Source organism: Hylobates moloch, unplaced genomic scaffold (assembly GCF_009828535.3).
Source record: "Hylobates moloch isolate HMO894 unplaced genomic scaffold, HMol_V3 SCAFFOLD_1, whole genome shotgun sequence".
In the NCBI taxonomy this organism is placed as follows: Eukaryota; Metazoa; Chordata; class Mammalia; order Primates; family Hylobatidae; genus Hylobates; species Hylobates moloch.
The window spans coordinates 186044926-186066907 of record NW_026652276.1 but is presented as its reverse complement, the minus strand read 5'-3'; the positions used below and the strand labels follow the sequence as shown (position 1 = coordinate 186066907).

The 21982-nt window shown below is 39.6% G+C and overlaps 1 protein-coding gene across 16 annotated transcripts in view; it reads left to right on the top strand.

Moving 5' to 3' along the window:
• Nucleotides 1–21982, top strand: part of SRPK2 (SRSF protein kinase 2) — a 297326-nt gene that overhangs the window by 117571 nt on the left and 157773 nt on the right. For 6 of the 16 annotated variants that reach the window (XM_058425642.1, XM_058425646.1, XM_058425639.1 and 3 more), the window contains one exon: nt 17721–17784. The exons of 9 other annotated variants lie outside the window; for them this stretch is intronic. In XM_058425642.1, the coding sequence (XP_058281625.1) occupies nt 17747–17784 (38 nt within the window). In that variant the 5' untranslated portion in view covers nt 17721–17746. Of the gene's footprint in view, nt 1–13214; nt 13287–17720; nt 17785–21982 lie in introns of those variants that run through there. One more of the 16 variants, XM_058425644.1, reaches the window with a different exon arrangement.

The window sequence follows — 21982 nt, the reverse complement described above, 5'->3', positions numbered from 1 at the left end:
CATTTTTATCATGTGATTCTCTGTTTCTAACAGCAGTGTCTTCCGTAAGCTTACTCCACCTATTTTGCAGTAAAAACCTGTTATTTTTTGGGCTGCTTAATTAATATGTTTTTATATATTTTTGTTGTTGTTGTTGTTTGAGATGAAGTCTTGCACTTTGCACTGTCGCTCAGGCTGGAGTGCAATGGTGCAGACTTGGCTCACTGCAACCTCCGCTTCCCGGGTTCAAGTGATTCTCCTGGCTCAGCCTCCCAAGTAGCTGAGATTACAGGTGCCCGCCACCACGCCTGGCTAATTTTTTATATTTTTAATAGAGACAGGGTTCACTATGTTGGCCAGGCTCATCTCGAACTCCTGATTTCGTGATCCACCCGCCCTACCTCCCAAAGTGCTGGGATTACAGGTGTGAGCCACCATGCCTGGCCTTGTTTGTTTGTTTGTTTATTTATTTTAAGTTCAGTGATTTATTTTAGCAATTTTGTTATGTTGTAAGATCCTGCTATGGGTGGAAATAGAAGGGACAGACTGAATTTAAGTTTTTAACGCTAGTCTCTTTAGAATGCCAGTTGTACAACTTCCATAAGACTTCCTTTTTAAATGATAGAATAGTGTGAGAAGAATTTAGCTGTTCTTTTTTTCCTTTAATATAACACTCTCAGAATCCCAACAGCGCATTGCTTTGACCTTGATTAAAGTGTGAATTTTATTTAAAAGTGAAAATTGGCATTTTGGAGGCTATTTATAATGGTGTGATGGCAGTGTTTTTGTGTAGTGCCCATTTGAAAGCCATGTAACCACAAAAGGCATGTGTTTTAAAGGGGGCATCCTTTGGTAAGACAAGATTATTTAAAGTATACATTTTAGTTACACAAATAATATCTGTAAAAAATTAAAGTGCAAATAAAGGTAGATCTTCCTGCCTATGTTTCCTCTTTCTACACCCCATCCCCAGAATAAGGAATATCATTTTATAGTTATTTTTTATTTTTATTTTTTGAGATGGAGTCTCACTGTGTCATCCAGGCTGGAGTGCAGTGGTGTGATCTCAGCTCACCACAACCTCCACCTCCTGGGTTCAAGCAATTCTCCTACCTCAGCCTCCCAAGTAGCTGAGATTGCAGGCGTGTGCCACCACACCTGGCAAATTTTTATATTTTTAATAGAGAAGGGGTTTCGTCATTTGGCCAAGCTGGTCTTGAACTCCTGACCTCTAGTGATCTGCTCTCCTCAGCCTCCCAAAGTGCTGGGATTACAGGCGTGAGCCACTGCACCCAGCCATTTCCTAGTTATTTACGAATATGTCCTTCAACTTTATTTTACATGTATATACACATATATATGTACCTGTGAAATACCTATAACAATGATAGTTTATTCTGGGTATTCTGCAAGCTACTTTGTGAGAGTTATGTTTTAGATATCTTTATCAGTACATGTGGATCTTCTGCATCCTTTTCAAATGCTGTATATTATGAATGTACCATAGTTCATCTGACAGTTGCATGGCTATTCATTACTTGCTGTTGCATACAGCAATGTGACAAACATCTTTGTGTGATTCTCCTAGGCCACGTGTAAATGTCTTTCTAGGGTAGATTTGGGAGAGGAATTGCTGGAGCATACATAGCCAGCATTCTTCATATTTAAATCAATAAGTAGAATAGTGTTTGGCATGATTGACTAATTGACTAATTAATTGTTTGTGAAATGAATTATGCATTTGCAATATTGTCATTTTAGTTAGATAGGGAGTGCCAGTGTAAGTAAAACCAGTGATCTCAATACTGGCTGTGCATCAGAATATGGAACTTTTTAGGTGTTACCACCCTCAGAGAGTGATTTCGTTGGTCTGTAAATCAGTACAGCTGTCCTTTAGCATAAAGAGTAAAATTAAATACAGAGGATTCATTCTGAGACTGTCTTAGAATGCCCAAATTACCCAGCGCTTAACTTAAATGTAGTTTACCTCATAAACTACAGTCAAATATAGCAAAAAATTTTGATCTTCTTTATGGACAGTTAATATGTTAATGACTTTTACCCTCCAAACACTCAGCACAGTAAATCTAATAAATAATTGTCTTAAGATTAACAGAGAGGATAAAAGAAATTATTTGCAAGGGATGAAGCAGCAAGATTATAAACTTGAAGTTTGAATACGACTGGATTTGTAGGATTGCGTCATAGCTTTTACAAATATTATGAATGTAAAGGAATATTGAAAAATTTGAGGACATTTGAAAGTGGAGATGCATAGAACATAGTGGCTTAGAACCCAAACCCTATGTACAGACTGTCTGGGTACAAATTTTCCCTCTACCACAGTGGCTCTCTGATGTCTGACAAATTGCTTAGCCTTTTTGTACCTCAGTTTTCCTATAAAATGAAGGTAATGTGATAGTATTTATCTTACAGGGATATGGGACTATCAACAGAATTATTATATGTAAAGCAAATAGATGCATGTCTGATACATTGTTTCTGTTTCTACTTTTTATTAGGCAGTTTCTGCATTGCTATAACGGAATATCTGAGGCTGGGTAATTTTTAAAGAAAAGAGGTTTAGTTGGCTCACGGTTCTGCAGGCTTTACAAGCATGGGTCCAGCATCTGCTTCTGGTGAGGCCACAGGAACCTTACAATCATGGTGAAGGCAAAGGGAGAGCAGGTGGTCAGATGGGTTGCATGGCAAGAGAGAGCGGGAGTAGGTGCCAGATACTTTTAGACAATCAGATCTCATGTGAACTCACTTGTCACCAAGGAAACAATGCTAAGCCATTCACGCGGGATCCATCCCAGTCCCCGTGATCCAAATACCTCCCACCAGGCCCCACCTCCAAAACTGGGGATTACATTTCAGCAGGAGATTTGAAGGGGACAAATATCTAAACCGCATATCCTTTATTTGAAATACAATTATTATTCTGATATTTTAATGTCAAGCACTGTTTCATGCTTAAAATACTGTTTCTTTTTTTCTTTTTCTTTTTCTTTTCCTTTTTTTTTTTTTGGAGACGGGGTCTCACTCTGTTGCCCAGTTTGGAGTGCAGTGGTACGATGTTGGCTTGCTGTAACCTCTGCCTTCCAGCTCACGCAATCCTCCCACCTCAGCTTTCCGAATAGCTAGGATTACAGGCGTGCATCACCACACCCAGCTAATTTTTGATTTTTTTGTAGAGATAGGGTTTTGCTATGTTGCCCAGGCTGGTCTGGAACTCCTGGGCTCAAGCAATCCTCCTGCCTCGGTCTCCCAAAGTGCTGGGATTACAGGCTGGAGCCACAGCACCTGGCCAAAATACTGTTTCAGTGTGACTGGAAACCAGCAACTCAGTACATGGCCAAAGCTGATAAAAATGAAGAACTTGGATCCTGGAATATTGACTCAGGGTAACTTTATTATAACAAAGCTAAGACTCTTGTATGTCTTTGCTGTGTTTAAGACCCTGTATGTTGATTCTTGCTTATTAAATTGAAGAACGAGTTTAGATTTTTGGTTGGTGCATATGTGGGAAACCTCACAAACAGCAAGACAGGAATAAAGTAGACCTAGCCCATTTGGCTAAAGTGTTTGTGATGCTTCATAATATTGTATAAAGCACCAAAGTCTTGAAAGTAGATTTTACTATTGCTTGCTGCTGTGAAAGATATTTTTATAGAAATAAGGGACAACCGATGATTGAGGTGAGAATTTTAGGATTTACAAATGAGAGAAGTGATAATTGGCAAAGCTCCTGTGGGAGTACAGACACAAAATGAATTGTGGTGAATTGACAAGCCTTATAAATAGCTCCATGAAGTTTGATATTTTTCCCCCAGCATGATATAAGATTTTTAAATTTTGCTTTTAAATCTCAATCACCTGTTGAATCTTTAATTTTGACTGTATAGTTGGTTACGTTTCTGCCCTACTTAAAAGTAGGATTTCTTTGTATGGCACAGAAGGTGCTCTGGGAACAGCTCTGTCATTATCTCTGGCTTCATTTCTTACCAGTACCTACTTAAGTCCTGCCAGCCACCACCACTAAGATGGCGTACATGAGAGGTTCTCTGTAGCTTTGCATGTGCCATTTTTTTCTGTTTGGAGTGGGCCCAATCTTCATTTCTTCACTTGGCAAAGTCGTTCTGACCTTTATAACCAAGCCCAAATGACCTTGATGACCACTCCCTTTCCCCGGTCAGATTGATAACTTCCTTTCATGCTCTGCAGCACAGCCGTGGATTTAGGCTTTGGTGTTAGACTGCCCTGGTTTCTTATCCTGGCTTAGTTACATACTAGCTCTGCAGTTTTTCTTTAAAACAAACAAACAAACAAAATGCCCAAATAGCTTGTCAGCATTGTAATCATTTTTTGTTTGTTTGTTTTGAGACAGGGTCCCTGTCTCCCAGCCTGTCTCCCAGGCTGGAGTGCAGTGGCACCATCACGGCTCACTACAGCCTCGACTTCCTGGGCTCAGCCTCCACTTCAGCCTCTTGAGTAGCTGGGACCACAGGTGTACACCACCACGCCTGGCTGGTTTTTTTGTATTTTTTTGTAGAAACGGTGTCTCACCATGTTACCTAGGCTGGTCTCGAACTCCTGGGCTCAAACAACCTGCCTGCCTTGATTTTAATCATTTTAAAGTGTACAATTTAATAGCTTTTAGCATATTCACAATATTTTGAAACTACCACTATTACATAATCCTAGAACATTTTCATCACCTCCAAGAGAATCTCTTTGTGTTAGCAAACACTCCTTATTCCCACCTTGCCCTACCCGCAATCGCTGATCTACTTTCTGCGTTGATGGATTTCTCTATTCTGGACAATTTATGCACATGAAATCATAGAATATTTGTTATGTGCCTGGCTTCTTTCACTTAGCTTAATGTTTTCAATGTTCAGCCATACGGTAGCATGTATTAGTACTCTTTCTTTTACGTATGTCTATACCACATTTTATTTAACATTCCTCCGTTGATGGACGTATGAGTTCCTACTTTTTGATTATTACGAGTAGTACTGCTATGAACATTTGTGTACAAGTTTTTGTGTGAAGAGTAAGAGTATATGTTTTATTTCTCTTGGGTATATACCTAGGAGGAGAATTGTTGGGTCATATGGTAACTCTGTAACTCTTGTAAGAATTGCCAGTGTTTCCAAAGCTGCACCATTTAACTTTCCCACTAGCCATGCCTGAAGTCTCGACGTTCTCTGTCTCCTCACCAATAATAGGTACTATCTGTCTTTTCGATTATAGCCCTCTTGGTTGTGAAGTGGTATTTCACTGTTACTTTGATTTGCATTTCTGTGATGACAGATGATGTGGAGTATCTTTTTGTGTGCTTATTAGCTACTTGTTTTTCTTCTTTTGGCACATGTATATTTAAATCCCTTGACCACTTTATCATTGGGTTGTTGGGTTTTTAAATTGTTTGATTGTAAGAGTTCTTTATATATTCTGGATGCTAGTTTTTTTTTTTTATCAGTTACATGATTTACAAATATTTTCTCCCATCTTGTGGGTTTTCTTTTTACTTTCTTGATAATGCATTTTATTTTATTTTATAATTTAATGTATTTCATATTTTGAGACAGAGTCTCACTCTGTTGCCCAGGCTGGAATGCAGTGGCACAATCTCGGCTCACTGCAACCTCCGCCTCCTGGGTTCAAGTGATTCTCATGCCTCAGTCCCCCGAGTAGCTGGGATTACAGATGTTTACCACTACACCTGGCTAATTTTTGTATTTTTAGTAGAAACGGGGTTTTGCCACGTTGGGCAGTCTGGTCTTGAACTTCTGGCCTCAAGTGATCTGCCCACCTTGGCCTCCCAAAGCGCAGAGATTACAGGTATGAGCCTCTGCTCCTGGCCCTTTGATAATGTCTTTTAATGCACAAATGTTTTTAATTTTTATGATGTTAAGTTTATTTATCTATTCTTTTATTCCTTGTGCTTTTCATGTCATACCTAAGAAACTGTAGCCTCTTCCAAGGTCATGAAGATTTATATCTATGTCTTCTTCTAAGAGTTTAATAGTTTTAGCCTTTATATTTAGCTGTTTGATCAATTTTGAACTGATTTTTGTATATGGTATGAAGGAGAACTCTGGCTTCATTCTCCTGCATGTGAATATCCAGTTGTCTATCACCATTTGTTGAAGAGAGTATTCTTTTCCCATTAGATGGTCTTAGCACCCTGTTGAAAAATCACTTGATTGTAATGTGAGGGTTTATTTCTGGACTTTCAGTTGTCTTTCATCCATTTAAATGTCCACCCTTAGGCCTCTTTCCTCACACTTTTCATTCCTATAGCTTTGTGTAGTCCGTTTTGAAGCCAAAACTGACTACGAAGTGTGAGTCCTCCAACTTTTTCTTTTTCAAGATTGTTTTGGCTATTCATTGTACCTTGCATTTCTACATGAATTTGACGATCAGCTTGTTTGTGTCTGCAAAAAAGGCAGTTGGAATTTTTATTGGGGGATTATGTTGAATTTGTAGATTAATTTGGGGAATATTGCCATCTTAACGATATTAAATCTTCCCATCCATGAACACAGGATATCTTTCCATTTATTTAGGTCTTTCATTTCTTTCAACAGTGTTCTGTAGTTTTCAGTGTACAAGCCTTGTACTTCCTTGGTTAAATTTATATGTAAATATTTTATTCTTTTTGCTGCTTTTGTAAGTGAAACTGTTTAGCTTTGGGATCTTTTTTTTTTTTCCCTTAGCAACAGGGTCTCAGTGTGTTGCTGAGGCTGGAGTACAGTGACTCTCCACAGGTGTGATGATAATGCACTATATCCTCAAACTTCAAGGCTCAAGTGATCCTCCTGCCTCAGTCTCCACGTAGCTGGGACTGCAGGCATGTGCCACTTCAACTGGTGGGTAGTGCTGGAGTCTTGAGCAAGTTTAACCTTTAGTTTCTATGCATGTTAAATGGAAATTATTAGGTTGGTGCAAATGTAATTGCAGTTTTTGCAGTTGAAAGTTGAGACGCCAGGTGTGGTTGCTCATGCTTGTAATCCCAGCACTTTGGGCGTCCGGGGTGGATAGATCACTTGAGGTCAGGAGTTTGAGACCAGCCCGGCTAACATGGTGAAACCTGTCTCTACTAAAAATACAAAAATTAGCTGGGCGTGATAGCCAATGCCTGTAATCCCAGCTACTCGGGAGGCTAAGGCAGGAGAATCACTTGAACCTGGGAGGCGGAGGTTGCAGTGAGCTGAGATTGCGCTACTGCACTCCAGCCTGGGCGACCCAGAGAGACTCCTGTCTCAGAAAAAGGGGGGGAACCAAACAACAAATAACAACAACAACAACAAAAAAAAGAAAAAAAGGAAGGAAGAAATGGGTTGAAAGTTAATGTGAGTTGAGAGTTAGGGGCACTAATTCTTATGCCTTATAAACAAGCTTTTTTTTTTTTTTTTTTTTTTTGAGACAGAGTCTCGCTCTGTCGCCTAGGCTGGAGTGCAGTGGCACGATCTCGGCTCACTGCAAACTCTGCCTGCCGGGTTCACGCCATTCTCCTGCCTCAGCCTCCTGAGTAGCTGGGACTACAGGCACTCGCCACCATGCCCGGCTAATGTTTTGTATTTTTAGTAGAGATGGGGTTTCACCGTGTTAGCCTGGATAGTCTTGATCTCCTGACCTCGTGATCCACCCGCCTCGGCCTCCCAAAGTGCTGGGATTACAGGGGTGAGCCACTGTGCCCGGTCCTTTTTTTTTTTTTTTTTTTAATGTCTTGTTTTCTTATACATGTAAATAGCCTCCCACAATAATTTTACCACCTTTTAACATAATGAAGTTTCTTTTTGAGATGATTGAGTGGGTGTTGGGTTACCAAAGAAGTTAGAAATCAGGCATTCATTGCCTTGGTGAATTCACAGTAGTTTGTATGCAAAAATTGCAGATAATAATAAATAATAACATCTTAATTTTTGACTTTTTTTTTTTTTTGAGACAGAATCTCACTGTGTCGCCCAGGCTGGAGTGTGGTGGTGTGATCTCAGCTCACTGCAACCTCTGCCTTCGGGTTCAAGCTATTCTCCTGCCTCAGCCTCCTGAGTAGCTGGGATTATAGGCATGCTCCACCACACCTGGTTAATTTTTGTATTTTAATAGAGACGGAGTTTCACCTTTTTGGCCAGGCTGGTTTCGAATTCCTGATCTCAAGTGATCTGCCTGCCTCAGCCTCCCAAAGTGCTGGGATTGCAGGCATGAGCCCCACTGCGCCTGGCCTCAAATAATTATTCTTGAGGCACTTAGCATGTTATTGTCCTTGTTGATTTTTCTCTTCATTTATAAACCTCATAAACTTCTCCTCTATCCTCATTTATCATTGATTTTGCCTGGCTTTCTAGAATTTCTTTAGTATTTTCTGTCAACTTTGTCACTTTTTTCATCTTTTGCAGATTTTAAGTTGTCACTTGGCTCTAAATTTGTATTTTATTGAATTGTTAGACTGTGTGATTATTAATGAGAGTGACAAAGGATTTTGATGGGTGGGGATAAAAGTTAGTGATAATTGGGGATAGTTTTTTGAATGCTCAGTTTACCAATGCTGATTTTTATGTTTTGCAGAATTTCTGCTTTTCTGTGAATTCTCATAACAGAGGACTTCAGTAATGAACACTGGGTTAACAGGGACTCCCTTTTAAGGCTAGACTGGCCTTAGCAGATGTTGGTCAGTTAATCATCCACTCTCCTAGGTTACGCAGAGGAATTGCTTTATTCTTGCACCTTTGTGAACATTTGCTTATGAGTCAGTCAGTTTTGAATCGGGACCTCAATACTTCGCTTCAGACAGTAGTATCAGAAATTGGCACCTGAGCCAAAAAAGCCTCTGCGGGCCTTTTGCATTTCAGTGAGAAGTCTTAAAAATACTAAGTTGGGCCGGGCGCGGTGGCTCACCCCTGTAATCCCAGCACTTTGGGAGGCCGAGGTGGGCGGATCATGAGGTCAGGAGATCGAGACCATCCTGGCTAACACGGTGAAACACCATCTCTCCTAAAAACACAAAAAATTAGCCAGGCGTGGTGGTGGGCGCCTGTAGTCCCAGCTACTCAGGAGGCTGAGACAGGAGACTGGCGTGAACCCAGGAGGCGGAGCTTGCAGTGAGTGGAGATCACGCCACTGCACTTCCAGCCTGGGCAACAGAGTGAGACTCTGTCTCAAAAAAAAAAAAAAAAAAAAAAAAAAATAAGTTGGAGACACCAAGAAGGGGTCCATAAGCATGTATCCCGAGGCAGTAGAATGTGTAAACGTGAAATAGAGAGAAGAAGCAGTTAATTGGTAGTGGCAGGAGAAGTAGAGTTAGGATGGGAGAGGTGTTGAAACCCCAGAATAGTGGAGCATTAAGGTGGAGAACTATCCCACTGAACACCTGGAAATATTGATTTGGGAGCTGCTCTGACTTCTGAAGAAGTGTGTGGTTTTGAAGCCTGCTGAGGCATTTTCCTCCTAACTTCTAGGTATATTCTTGCAGTATTCCCTGTCATTTCAGGCAACCTTAACACGTATTTGTTTCTTTTCTTTTCAGACAGATTCTTGCTCTGTTGCCCAGAGTGGAGTGCAGTGGTGCAGTCTTGGTAAACTGCAGCTTCAACCTCTTGGGCCCAAGTGATCCTGCCATCTCAGCCTCCTAAGTTGCCGAACCACACGTGCACATGTCACCATGCTCACCTAATTTTTTTTTTTTTTTTTTTTAAGAGATGAAGTCTCACTATGTTGCCCAGGCTGGTCTTGAACTCTTGGGCTTAAGCGATCCTTCTGCCTTGGGCTCCTTAATTGTTGGGATTACATGTGTGAGCCACCTTGGCCAGCTGTATTTGTTTGTCATAGTCTAAAGTGGTTCCAGATAAATGTAAGGCACTAATTAATTTTTGAAAATCTTCCTTATGGGCCAGAAGTGGCGGCTCATGCCTTTAATCCTGGCACTTTGAGGGGGCCAAGATGGGAGGATCAGTTGAGCCCAGGAGTTCAAGATCAGCCTTGGCAACATAGCGAGACCCCATCTCTAACAACAACAACAAAAAATTAGCCAAGCATAGTGGTGTGCATCTGTAGTTGTAACTACTCAGGAGGCTGAGGTAGAGGATTGCTTGAGCTCAGGAGTTTGAGACCCCAGTGAGCTATTGTTGCACCACTGCACTCCAGCTTCGGTGACAGAGCAAGACTCTGTCCCTCTAAAAAAAAATACATCCTCCTCATGTACACCCAAAACAAAATGAAGTTTGTGGATGATTATGTAAAGAATTTGGCAAGTGAAAGGAAGTTTATTAAATTTGCCAGAATGATTCCCATGGAAAAATGATGTAGCTCTAAGAATTTAGATAGAATAATCTGCCCAGTTATTATGTCTTTTTAAATTTCCACTTCACAAAAGACAGGGTCCTCATGCCCAGGTTTAGTGATCTGAATGACAAAAGAGCATATCATGCCCACAGCTTCCGTGTGTTCTTATGTTCCCCTCACTCCTAGGATTCTAGGTAGATTCAGGGTGGCTCCGTTTTTCTCCTAGGACGTCTGTATCTTTGAAGCACCACCCCTATAGGACGTCATTCTGAGTAGAGTTACTGGTAATCTGCTACTCCTCATCAGGGTTCCAGGGGCTTGGCTTAGGCTGGACTGATAGCCCTTAGTTAGTGGTCCGGGAGCCTTAAACTTCCAGTGTGACAACGTAGACAGGTGAAGTGTTAGAGCTACTAGGCCATTAACTGAAGAGTTAAAAACTGTTCATCTTCATAAGGAGTTTGAGTATCTTTTAAGGTGTGAGTAAAAACAAGAATAAAAGAGTTATGAGGAAGATCTGTAGGTTGGATGCGAGAGAATGAATGGGGAAATCACAGTGAATTGTTGGCTTTGAGGGATGTATAAAAGGGATGAATAACAAGAGTATCATGCCCCAGATGATTAGTTGTTTTAATCAAGAAAGCTGATTAATAAGGATGATTCGAATTGATTGGAGATATAAGAAAATCGCATTTTAAAAGCTGATTGAAAATAAGGTTGAAATGTCCTACTGTTACCAAAATGCCAGGGGTTTGGTCTAGGTCCTGCTGCTCTCCACACAGAAAGCCAGTCACTGGCTGGGCGCGGTGGCTCATGCTTGTAATCCCAGCACTTTGGGAGGCCGAGGCGGGTGGATCACTTGAGGTCAGTTTGAGACCAGCCTAGCCAACATGGTGAAACCCCTGTCTCTACTAAAAATAAAAAAATTGGTCAGGTGTGGTGGCGGGTGCTTGTAATCCCAGCTATCCCGGAGGCTGAGGCAGGAGAAATGCTTGAACATGGGAGGCGGAGGTTATAGTGAGCTGAGATTGCACCATCCAGCTTGCGCAACAGAGTGAGACTTTGTCTTCAAGGGGGAAAAAAAAAAAAAAAAGCCAATCACTGAAAGAGTAAGTATTACCGAGGAAGAAGGCTTTAATTGGATGCTGCAGCAAGGAGATGGGAGCCCAGTCTCAAATCCATCTCCCAGACTAAAACCAGGGCTTGATATAGCAGGGAAGAGATTTAACAATGTGTAAGAAAATAGGAACTAGGGAGGGGCAAGGAAGCAGTCATGATGAATGAGGGATCCAAAGTGTCATTGTCTGGATGTGGTGATTTGGTGAGTTTCTTTTTTTTTTTTTTTTCTTTCTTTCTTTGAGACGGAGCCCTACACACATAGATGGCCCTCTGCGGTCTCCCTATTCATCCCTCTGCTTATACCTTTTTTTTTTTTTTTTTGAGACGGAGTCTTGCTCTGCCTCCCAGCTTGGAGTGCAGTGGTGTGATCTCGGCTCACTGCAACCTCCACCTCCCGGGTTGAAGCGATTCTCCTGCCTCAGCCTCCCGAGTAGCTGGGATTACAGGCATCTGCCACCACACCAGGCTAATTTTTGTATTTTTAGTAGAGTCGGTATTTCACCATCTTGGGCAGGCTGGTCTTGAACTTCTGACCTCAAATGATCTGCCTGCGTCGGCCTCCCAAAGTGCTGGGATTACAGGCATGAGCCACCACGCCTGGCCTTTAGTTCTTTGAGAGAGACAGAGAGAGAGAGAATTTATTGTTAATTTTTTTTGGAGGCTTGAGGGTCCTTTCCTGAGGAAGAAACTTAGATAAAACATATTTGTCTTAAGCTTTAAGATCAGAAAGGTCAGTTTCTATGTTTATCCAAAAGAACAGCCTATGGGACTATTGGGTGGGTTTTACTATTTGGGTTGTTGAGGTTCTTGGAAATTTTACTGTGGGTCTCAGCAACAGTAATCTGGAGAAGATGAAGAATGTGATTGCCTCCAGTACTTTATCTTTTTGCCCCTTAGATTTCCCCTTTATAAATTTATGTGGTTCAGCTATGAGATGATCTCTGAGGGTCAGTCTAGTTATAAAATTGCTTGGATCTTTGATTAAGTGTATCTGGAAATGTATATTTAAGAATAAATTAATGTAGCTCAATTGTAACTAACATTAGATTGACTGTAACATGCTGAGAAGACTATGAAGGTGTCAACAACCAGTGTCTGATATGCCAGGCTGTCTGAATTGAACATTCAGGTGCCTGTCCTTAGGGAAGCAATGGTCTCATGGGGACTGAAACAAGTAATTTATATATTTCAGTAATTTGGTAATGCAAATACAGAGACGTAGAGGAGGTGAACTTAATTCTGGGAAGGCGTTTGTGTGGAGGTAACATTTGGGACTGAGATTAGAAAAATGAGTTGGGTAGCTGGGCGTGGTGGTGCCCACCTGTAATCCCAGCTACTCGGAGGGCTGAGGCAGGAGAATCACTTGAACTTGGGAGGCAGAGGTTGCAGTGAGCTGAGATTCCACCACTGCACTCCACCCTGGGTGACAGAACAAGACTCCGTCTCAAAAAAAAAACAAAAAAAAAAAAAGAAAAAGAAAAAAACGAGTTGGGTGTGCAAGGGAGACAACTGAACGGTGGCATTACAGGGAGAGGAAACTGTATACGAAAAGATTTAGTGGCGTGAAAAAGCATGGCATGCTTCGGGAGCCACATAGACTAGAGCTCAGTATTTCCAGAGCATATGATATAAAAAAGGGAGATGGAGTCTCTCTCTGTCACCCAGGCTGGAGTGCAGTGGCGCGATCTCGGCTCACTGCAACCTCTGCCACCCCGGTTCATGCCATTCTCCTGCCTCAGCCTCCTGAGTAGCTGGGACTACAGGTGCCTGCCACCACGCCCGGCTAATTTTTTGTATTTTTAGTAGAGACGGAGTTTCATCGTGTTAGCCAGGATGGTCTGTATCTCCTGACCTTCGTGATCTGCCTGCCTCGGCTACCCAAGGTGCTGGGATTACAGGTATGAGCCACCGCGCCCGGCCGGGAAAGATATTTCACATGAGATTGGGGGAACTAGCCTGAGATCCCTCAAACATTTCAGGTTTGGTAGGGCAATGGTGTTGCTGTTCACTGAGATCAGGAGTATATAAGAAGACATTAGGTTTATAAGTTTATGGATTCAATTTTAGACATTGCATTCAGGCCATGCAGGGACTGTCTAGGTGAAAATGTTAAGTAGGAGTTGGAGGATATGTGGTTCTGGGTTATAGGAGAGAATATTGGGCTGGAAACTAAGTTACAGTTATCATCAATGCCCTGTAGTTCTTGATGGCAAGGGTGTATGTAGATAGAAAGGTCAGTGAATGAAAAGAGGATCCTGATAGGTATCACCAGCATTTAAGGGCTGCATGGAAGATAACGGTCTTGCAAGCTACCCAGAGTTGGGAGGAGAAAGCAAATGTAAAAGCATTAAAAAAAAAAAGCCACAAAAACCTATGTCCTCCTATAATGTTATTTAGCAGTTAAAAAAAAAATTATGACTAAAAATAAAAGCAACCATAATTTAAAATATATTTATTCAAACTACACAGGAACTGCTTGCCTGTTTTCTGTGTGAAATAAGCGAGTGTGGTCTTGAGGTGGGAGTAGGGCAGATGGTAAAGGATTGATTAAAGGCTGAGATGTAGAAGGATCTGTTGAGTGTACTGTCGAGCATTTTCAGATTACATCCATAGGGAATACAACTATTAAATTATCAGGTTGATGGACTTTTTTTGCACTCATTGGTCTAAATGTATACATGGAGACAGTGGGTGCTGCATTGGAAGAACCAAGAAGTGGTGGGCAAGAGAGTCATTTTAGAATTGTGAAGATGTGTCATTTTAAAATGACAAGAGAGTCATTTTAAAATCTGACTTGTAAAAGCAGACTGGATCTCTGTATCAATTCGTATAACAAAATAAATTCTAGAAGATTCTAAGATTTACATGCAAATACTATTATAAAGCATATTAGAGGAAAATTGGATGAAAAATTTAAAAACTTTGGTGTGAGGAAGGTGTTTCTAAGTTTGTTTCTAAGTTTATCAGGAAGGCCAGAATTTATTTATTTATTTATTTTTTTTGAGACGGAGTCTCGCTGTGTCGCCCAGGCTGGAGTGCAGTGGCACAATCTCGGCTCACTGCAAGCTCCGCCTCCCAGGTTCACGCCATTCTCCTGCCTCAGCCTCTCCGAGTAGCTGGGACTACAGGCACCCGCCACCATGCCCAGCTAATTTTTTTGTATTTTTAGTAGAGACAGGGTTTCACCGTGGTCTCGATGTCCTGACCTCGTGATCCGCCCGCCTCGGCCTCCCAAAGTGCTGGGATTACAAGCGTGAGCCACCGCGCCCGGCCAGGAAGGCCAGAATTTAACAAGGAAAAGATTGGTCGACTTCATTGCAGAAAAATAAAGTGTATAGGGTCCCAGATACTACCCTGGAAGTAATTGAATAAAATTCCAAAACAACTGACTAATTGAGGGGGAAAGTGTTTGCAGTGTGTGTAAGAAAGTGTCCTGAGCATGGTCAAGGGAACGGATGGCTCAAGAGATAGAGGTTCAAGAGTCTGTGGATTGAGGAGCCTGGAGTCCATAGCCAGGCGTTTTCTAATAAGTCATATCAGTATGGACATCCAGGTCCCCGTGATTATGGCAGGTGTGGTGGTGGAATAGAAATCAGTTAAATGGCTTCTGGAATTCTTCACGAATGTGGGGAATTACCAGACTTATGGATGATATGGACAGGGAGGAGTTGATGGTAGCATAGACAGAGTATGTGGGCCTCAAAGGATACAGTATCATAGTGTTAACATTCCTTGATTTCTGAGTCCTTCTGGACCTATGAACAAATCTGAAGGTTTAGAGATAAGGTGAAAATGAAGTTAGAAACCTTTTCACGTGTTATTAGAATCCTCTTTGGTTTGGGGCTTCCAGTGTCACCAGTCAGAATATGGTTTATAGCCTGAACTTTTCTTTCCAGTGTTTACAAGATAGGCATTAACTTCGTTAGAGCTGTGTAATTTAATCTTGGGCTTTTTCATCTTAAGTGCATTGATTTACATAGGTATGCTGAAGTGTGAACTTTTTGTTATTTTGGAATACAAAATTGCCATGATGAAGATGGATTCAAGTGTAATCTCTTTTCTGAAGCAGCAAGTTGATACATGGAGCACAATTCTCTAGAAAGGGTAGCTGAGATACAGATTAAAGTTAAGTTCCCACCTACAATAACACTACAGTGATAAAAATGGGGATGTTGAGGTTGATGATAAGAAGGAGAAGGTGGATTTAAACTATGGAAAAACCATTTAACATCGGACAGGCCTCTTATCCTTCATTAACTCATTCAGTAAATATTTACTGAGAGATGAGGCAGGGAGGGCTCACTGCATCCCAGACACAATACTGCTTTACTTTCATGGGTTATTTCATTAAATCCTCGCCACAGCCTTTCAGATATATGTTGTTGTCCCCATTTTACATGAGAGGAGATAGAGGCTTTAGAGAGTTTTAAGTAATTTCTCCAAGGTCATACAGCTATTAAAAATGGCAGAGGAGGCCTGGTGCTGTGGCTCACACCTGTAATCCCAGCACTTTGGGAGGCTGAGGTGGGCGGATCATCTGAGGTCAGGAGTTCAAGACCAGCCTGACCAACATGGTGAAACCCTGTCTCTACTAAAAAGACAAAAAATTAGCTGGGTATGGTGGCGGGCGCCTATAATCCCAGCTACCTGGGAGGCTGAGACAGGAGAATTGCTTGAACCCAGGAGGTGGAGGTTGCAGTGAGCCAAGATTGTGCCATTGCACTCTAGCCTGGGCAACGAGCGAAATTCCATCTCAAAAAAAAAAAAAAAAAAAAAAAAAAAAGGGGTGGGGGCAGAGGAGCCTGTTCCTAAATCCAAGGCAGAGTCTGAGCTCTGACACCCTGCTCCTTCCAAAATGAGGGGAAGGGCCCTGCTGAGGGCTCACTGTGGTGCCATGTGCCTGATCCTCAAGGTGAGTCTCAGCACCACCCCAGCTATAGGCGGTGTGCTCTGCTCTCCCAGTGGCTAGGCAGCTTGTCTACACCCTGTGGTAGATTCTGCTCTCTCATCAGCTATTCATGCCGCTTTTATAATGCTCATTGAAGTTATAAGCTTAAAAATTTGGGAAAAATCCTTATTTTAACAACGCTGAGAGGATATTTCTGTACAGGTCCATTGTATTTTATGGAACTAATTTTTATTCCTTTTTCCTTTACATCTTCTCATATTCAACTTTGATTTATATAGTCAACATTTTTTTAAAAATTTGCTTTACTGCTTAAAAAAAAAAACTATTGAGGTCTATTTTGAAATTCTGATACTGTTGATAGCATTTTGTTGGCACTAATTTATTTTTAGTAAGTGTACTTTTTATTATGAAAGCACACTTTAGTTTTAAAAATCCAGTTGGAAATACTTATTAGGGGTAGGAAAACAGCTTTACACATGAAATAGTCTGGGTAATAAGACCATGTCAGTTTTATTAACTTAAAATTATGTGCTTTAGTCAGTCGTTGATGTTTTAAAGGAAACGTGTTAGATTGTCTCCTTATCTTTTCCCTCTCTTATTTTTCACCCTTCCTTCCCTTTTAGTCTGTTATCTCCCTTCCAAATCAGTATCAGCAATTATCTTTTAATTAAGTTGAACTGGCGCTTACATTCCTGTTGTAGATGTCTATTGTCAATCCTTTCCTAAAAGGACATGTATATTATCTCTGCTCGGTAAATGGGTGTTGCTGTTCACTTGTACTGTACTGCTAAGGAGGAGGGGAAAATTGAGGTATAAAATCAGAAGTCTCTTTCTGGAGGAGTTAGGGACACTAGATATTAAATGTGTCTTTAAACACAATCAAGAAATTAAAACAAAGGTTAAACATTTTGAAATCTATACATTGGGGTTCTGGTTTAATATTTCATTCTTAAGTGACAAAAATGATTCACTGAGCCATATTTTTTAGGGCTAGTGAAATAGAAACAGCCAAGGGTTGCATATCTGTTTATTACAGCCTGTGACGTGATTACCCAGGCTTCTCAAATTATCTAGTATATTTAATTCAGATGTTCAAGATTTCTTGTTTGTATTTTATTTTGCTAAATTGAAAATCATCTTGTAGAACCATGCTAGTTCTACCTTAAAAAAGAAAACACCCCTCTGCTTTAAAGAAATGGTACTTCCTGCTTTCATAAACAGTCATGTGCATAGTTTAGCAAGGCCTGATGCCTCTGGAGCTTTTTCCCTTTATAGCACCATTGAATCCCAGTCCTAACAGAAGTACTGCGAATCTTGTGGCCTCATTCTGAACAAAAGGGATTAGAGAAGAAAAATCTCTTGATATAAGGCTTGAAAGCAAGGGCAGGCAATCTTGGTTGTGAATATTTTCTGATTTTTCCAGAAATCAAGCAGAAGATTGAGCTGCTGATGTCAGTTAACTCTGAGAAGTCGTCCTCTTCAGAAAGGTACAGCTACATCTCTTGCATGAACAATTAATGGTGTAGCATTGCTAAGAAACAAACCAGGACATATTTTTTTTTCTTGTTAAGTTTGCTGTATAACGTATTGCCCTGCATGCTGGTATTGTGCTGTATTGAAGATGTGTATTTGGGCAAGCTGTTCTGCTTTTGCAAAGGGTGGTTGATTTTTTTAAGAAAAATAGTGGAGCCTAATCAGCTGCAGCATGCACACCATAACACAGCAGACCGCTGGTTCATGTGTGACAGCTGTTGAAGGCTTTAAAAATAATTTAGCTAAAAAGCAAAAAAGAAAAATCTTGCTTTTTTAAAGGGAAATACTGTGAGGTTTTCTTCCTGTATTTTGAGGTTGCTGCTCTACAGAATTACGAAGGTTATTTGTAAAATGTAGGTTAAAAATATTTGATTTGGGTTGTAATAAATATTCTTATATGGTAAGGGAGTGCCATTTGTAAATAGCTTAGGAATTGCAAACCCACAGATTAGTCACATTCTGAAAGAGAGATATGATGCTTCTTCAAGTCTGTGCTAGGAAATGGAACAGTCACTGCATGCAGTAATGGTTCATGCCTGCAGGTAAGGACAAAATGACTCAGAAGTATTTTTAAAGCAATTATTTTATCTGTCAATCATATGATTATATCTGTAAAGAGATATTTCATTAAAATGACTGTTTTGCCTTATAAAAAGAATTAAGATATTTTTATCTGAAGTCAGAAATAAGGCTATAGTTGCCTATTTTGATATGCAAATATTGTATTCAGTTCTGTTTACCAAAATTGTGTATACTACATAATGTCTTAAATTGAGATTCTTGGGCATACAGTTGATGCTTACCTTTCTCTTGGTTACCTAATAGGTTATACTTAATGTTGATATTTTATACTTAAGGTATATGTTGATTTATCTTTTCTAGGGTTTGCAGGGTTTTATTTTTTGTTCATAGATGTAATATTTAGAAAAATAATGGAGAAATAATGTGGTAGTTAAGGAATGATACAGAAAAAAATACAAAAAAATATGAGTTGAAGAACCTACCATGGTAAAATGGATTTATTTAAAGCATGCTGGTATATAAAGGACATAATCTGATGTAAAATTATCATTTTAAATTGATTTATTAGTATAATCAGGGGAAAAGCTTCTGGCTATAACTTAGGGCATCACAAATAAAAATGATGTTACTGCTTTTGTTAGAGACTGAAAGTAGAAAATTTTAGGACTGCTAGTGTTTATTTTTGTGTGGCTTCTAACTTCTGGTTTGTGGCTAGCCATCTGATCTTAAGCATTCTGTTTGCTGAGATGAGAAACAGTCTTCAGCCTTGTGAATATTCTGCCAGTAAAATGGTGGTGATGGGAAGGGGAGAAGAGGGTGGTGTGCATAGTGAACGAGCTGGGTGTCAGCTGTAATGTTAGAGTTTGGTACTAGGAAGAGCACACTTAATGAGATGACAGTAATAATTACATTAGCTTTTTGGAGTATCATGAATTCTTTACTGATAAATTGAGGGTTGGACAGAGTGGATAAATATTATTGAGAAACAAATTAGGAGTGGATGAGGTTTTCTGGTTAAAATACATTCTGTAAGGAAAGATATTCTAAGATATTTTGGTGATTTTATTTATTTACTTACCTACACTCTGGTGGTTATTTGAAGGAAAGGGAGGACGCATGTGGCCATGATTTTAAAGTTTAGAAATCAGCCACTATTGCTTATGATAACTTCATACACAGTTTTACCAGAGATTACTCAATTTATGTATTATTATTTCATGGCCATTGTGCTATCCTGACTTAATGGTTGATAAATGTAGCTTATAAATCAGACAACACTTCGCAAACATGGAAGCTGTTTCATTAATGTAGATATATTAAAACAAGAAGGTACTCTCCCTCGCCCCTACTTTTTATTAAAAGTCGTATGGTAATGAACAGTCAAATCATTTGTCTTGTTAATTTGTTTGGAGGAACTTGAAAAATACGAATCTGAAGTTTAAAAAGAATTTATGGCTTGTAACACTATATCCTGTCCAGGAATTTAATACCTTACAATATCATGTAGCATTATCATTACATTCTTCAATTCCTTGTTCACCAGTCCAGCTACATTTTAAGAGTTTTTGCTTTCACTTAAAAAAAAATTAAAGTTAATCGTTTGAGGCATGGTGCTCGAAATCTTAGAGATATTTGGAATTTGCATATAGTCAGTGTTCCCATCTATCTACTGGTAGAAAGGATGAAGAAATCTGACTTCCTTCTTTAGCGGGGGAGAAACTGCTTGATTGTAAGCAAACCAGAAGTTATCATTCACCACAACTGATTTTGTTCCTGCAGTATAGAATTATCTTTTGATAATTCAGAAAACTGGATAGAGAAAAGTACCTCTAAATACAAAATATAAATACAAAAACCCTGATGTGATTATTTCTAGTAATTTTTCATCTCATTTTTATCCTTTTAAAAGAATTGCTAGTCTTGTAAGAGCTTAGTATTGGTTGAATTGTTTTGTTCACTTTTGTAAAATGGGAAAAGCAAAACAACCTAATTTGTTTTTGTAGAATCTTAAGAGTCCTTCATTGAAAAATATACATACTATTTGAAGTAAAATTATAATGGAATTTGAAGGTTGTTTGTGGGGGCTAAATTGGAAAATACATTATCCTAATAGATGTCAATAACACCTTGAAATCTAAAATTATGTTTTTACCTTTAATGGAACAGTGGAAGTCTGTAGAATGCCATTTTGTAGGGGAGTTATGGAATACTTCTGTTCTGAATGGCTGACTCCTAAGATCAAAACTATCAGGGTTACAAAAAGTTAGTTTATTTTTTGGTTTTGTGTTTTGAAGAGAGAGAAAAAAACTCAGCATACCCATTTTAAAAATTAAGAGCAGAGAATGCTATTGAATGAATTAAAAAAAATGCCTAATGATGAATAAAAAATGATGTATATAATAGTTACGAGGAAGATGTTTGCTGCAAGACAGTACCCTCTGGAGATTTTAGGGGTAAATCCTACTACAAGTATTTTCCTTTTTTTGAGTGCCTGTTGAATGAATGAATGAATTCATCTTGAATATAGTAGAGTCGGTGCTAGATACATTTTTACTCCCTTGTTTACGCCTATTTACAGTAATAAATGTGAATATCTGATTTTAAAAAGAAACTAGGTTTTCAAGTTCTGATTTCTTCATTTTGCCCTTTCTTAGCTAGAGCACTTCTGGGATTTATGGGGTAATGTGTGTGGGGAGAGTAGTAGTAGTAGTAATAACCATAATAGCTAAAAAGGTGTAGTACAGTTGTCCCTTGGTGTCCAAGGGGGATTGGTTCCAGTATCCCCATAGATATCAAAATCCACAGATGCTCAAGTCCTTCATGTAAAATGGTATAGTATTTGCACATAACCTGTGTGCTTCGTCCCATATGTTTTAAAACATCTCTAGATTACTTACAATACCTAATACAATGAAAACACTCTGTAAATAGTTGTTTTATTATAGTTTAAAAATTTTGTATTATTGTTGTATTTTATTTTTTATTGTTTTATATCCCAAATATTTTTGATTGGTGGTGGGTCGAATCTGTGGATGTGGAGGGCTGACTAATCATTTATTAAACAGTCTAGATACCAGTTCTGAATGCTTTATAGGTGGAGAGAGGGAAGAGAAAGAGAGAGAGGGAAGGGGTGTGTGTGTTGCGTGTAGAAGGAATGGTTATTGGGAGAACTGTTTAATAAATCATCCCAGAAGAATCCTGTGTGAACAGAAGGTACTTTACTGTATTATCATTTTTGTCAAACTTTATTGCTATTTCTTCAGGGAACTCATGTAACAAAATTGTACAATTCTTAATCAGTAAAGATAGTTGAGTCCAGAATGGTCAGAGCTGATTCCCAGTCTGTCTAGGTAAACCCAAGGAGGGCTGAGGAGTTTGTGAGATGAGGAGATCTGAGAAGCTGAGACTGCATTCACACATAGCATTGCCCACGTCTGCTGTTAAGTGTGAGTGGATGTTGTTTTAATTGATAAAGTTCACAGTGAACTAAAAATTAATAACTCACAACAGTGCTATATAGGTTTGCATTTTCTCAGGGAACAGATACTGAAAGGATAATTTCTTTTTGCATGTTTGTGGGTTTTTGATGTATTTTAGTATTTAAAAGGGAGTCTTTATACTTGTAGCTCA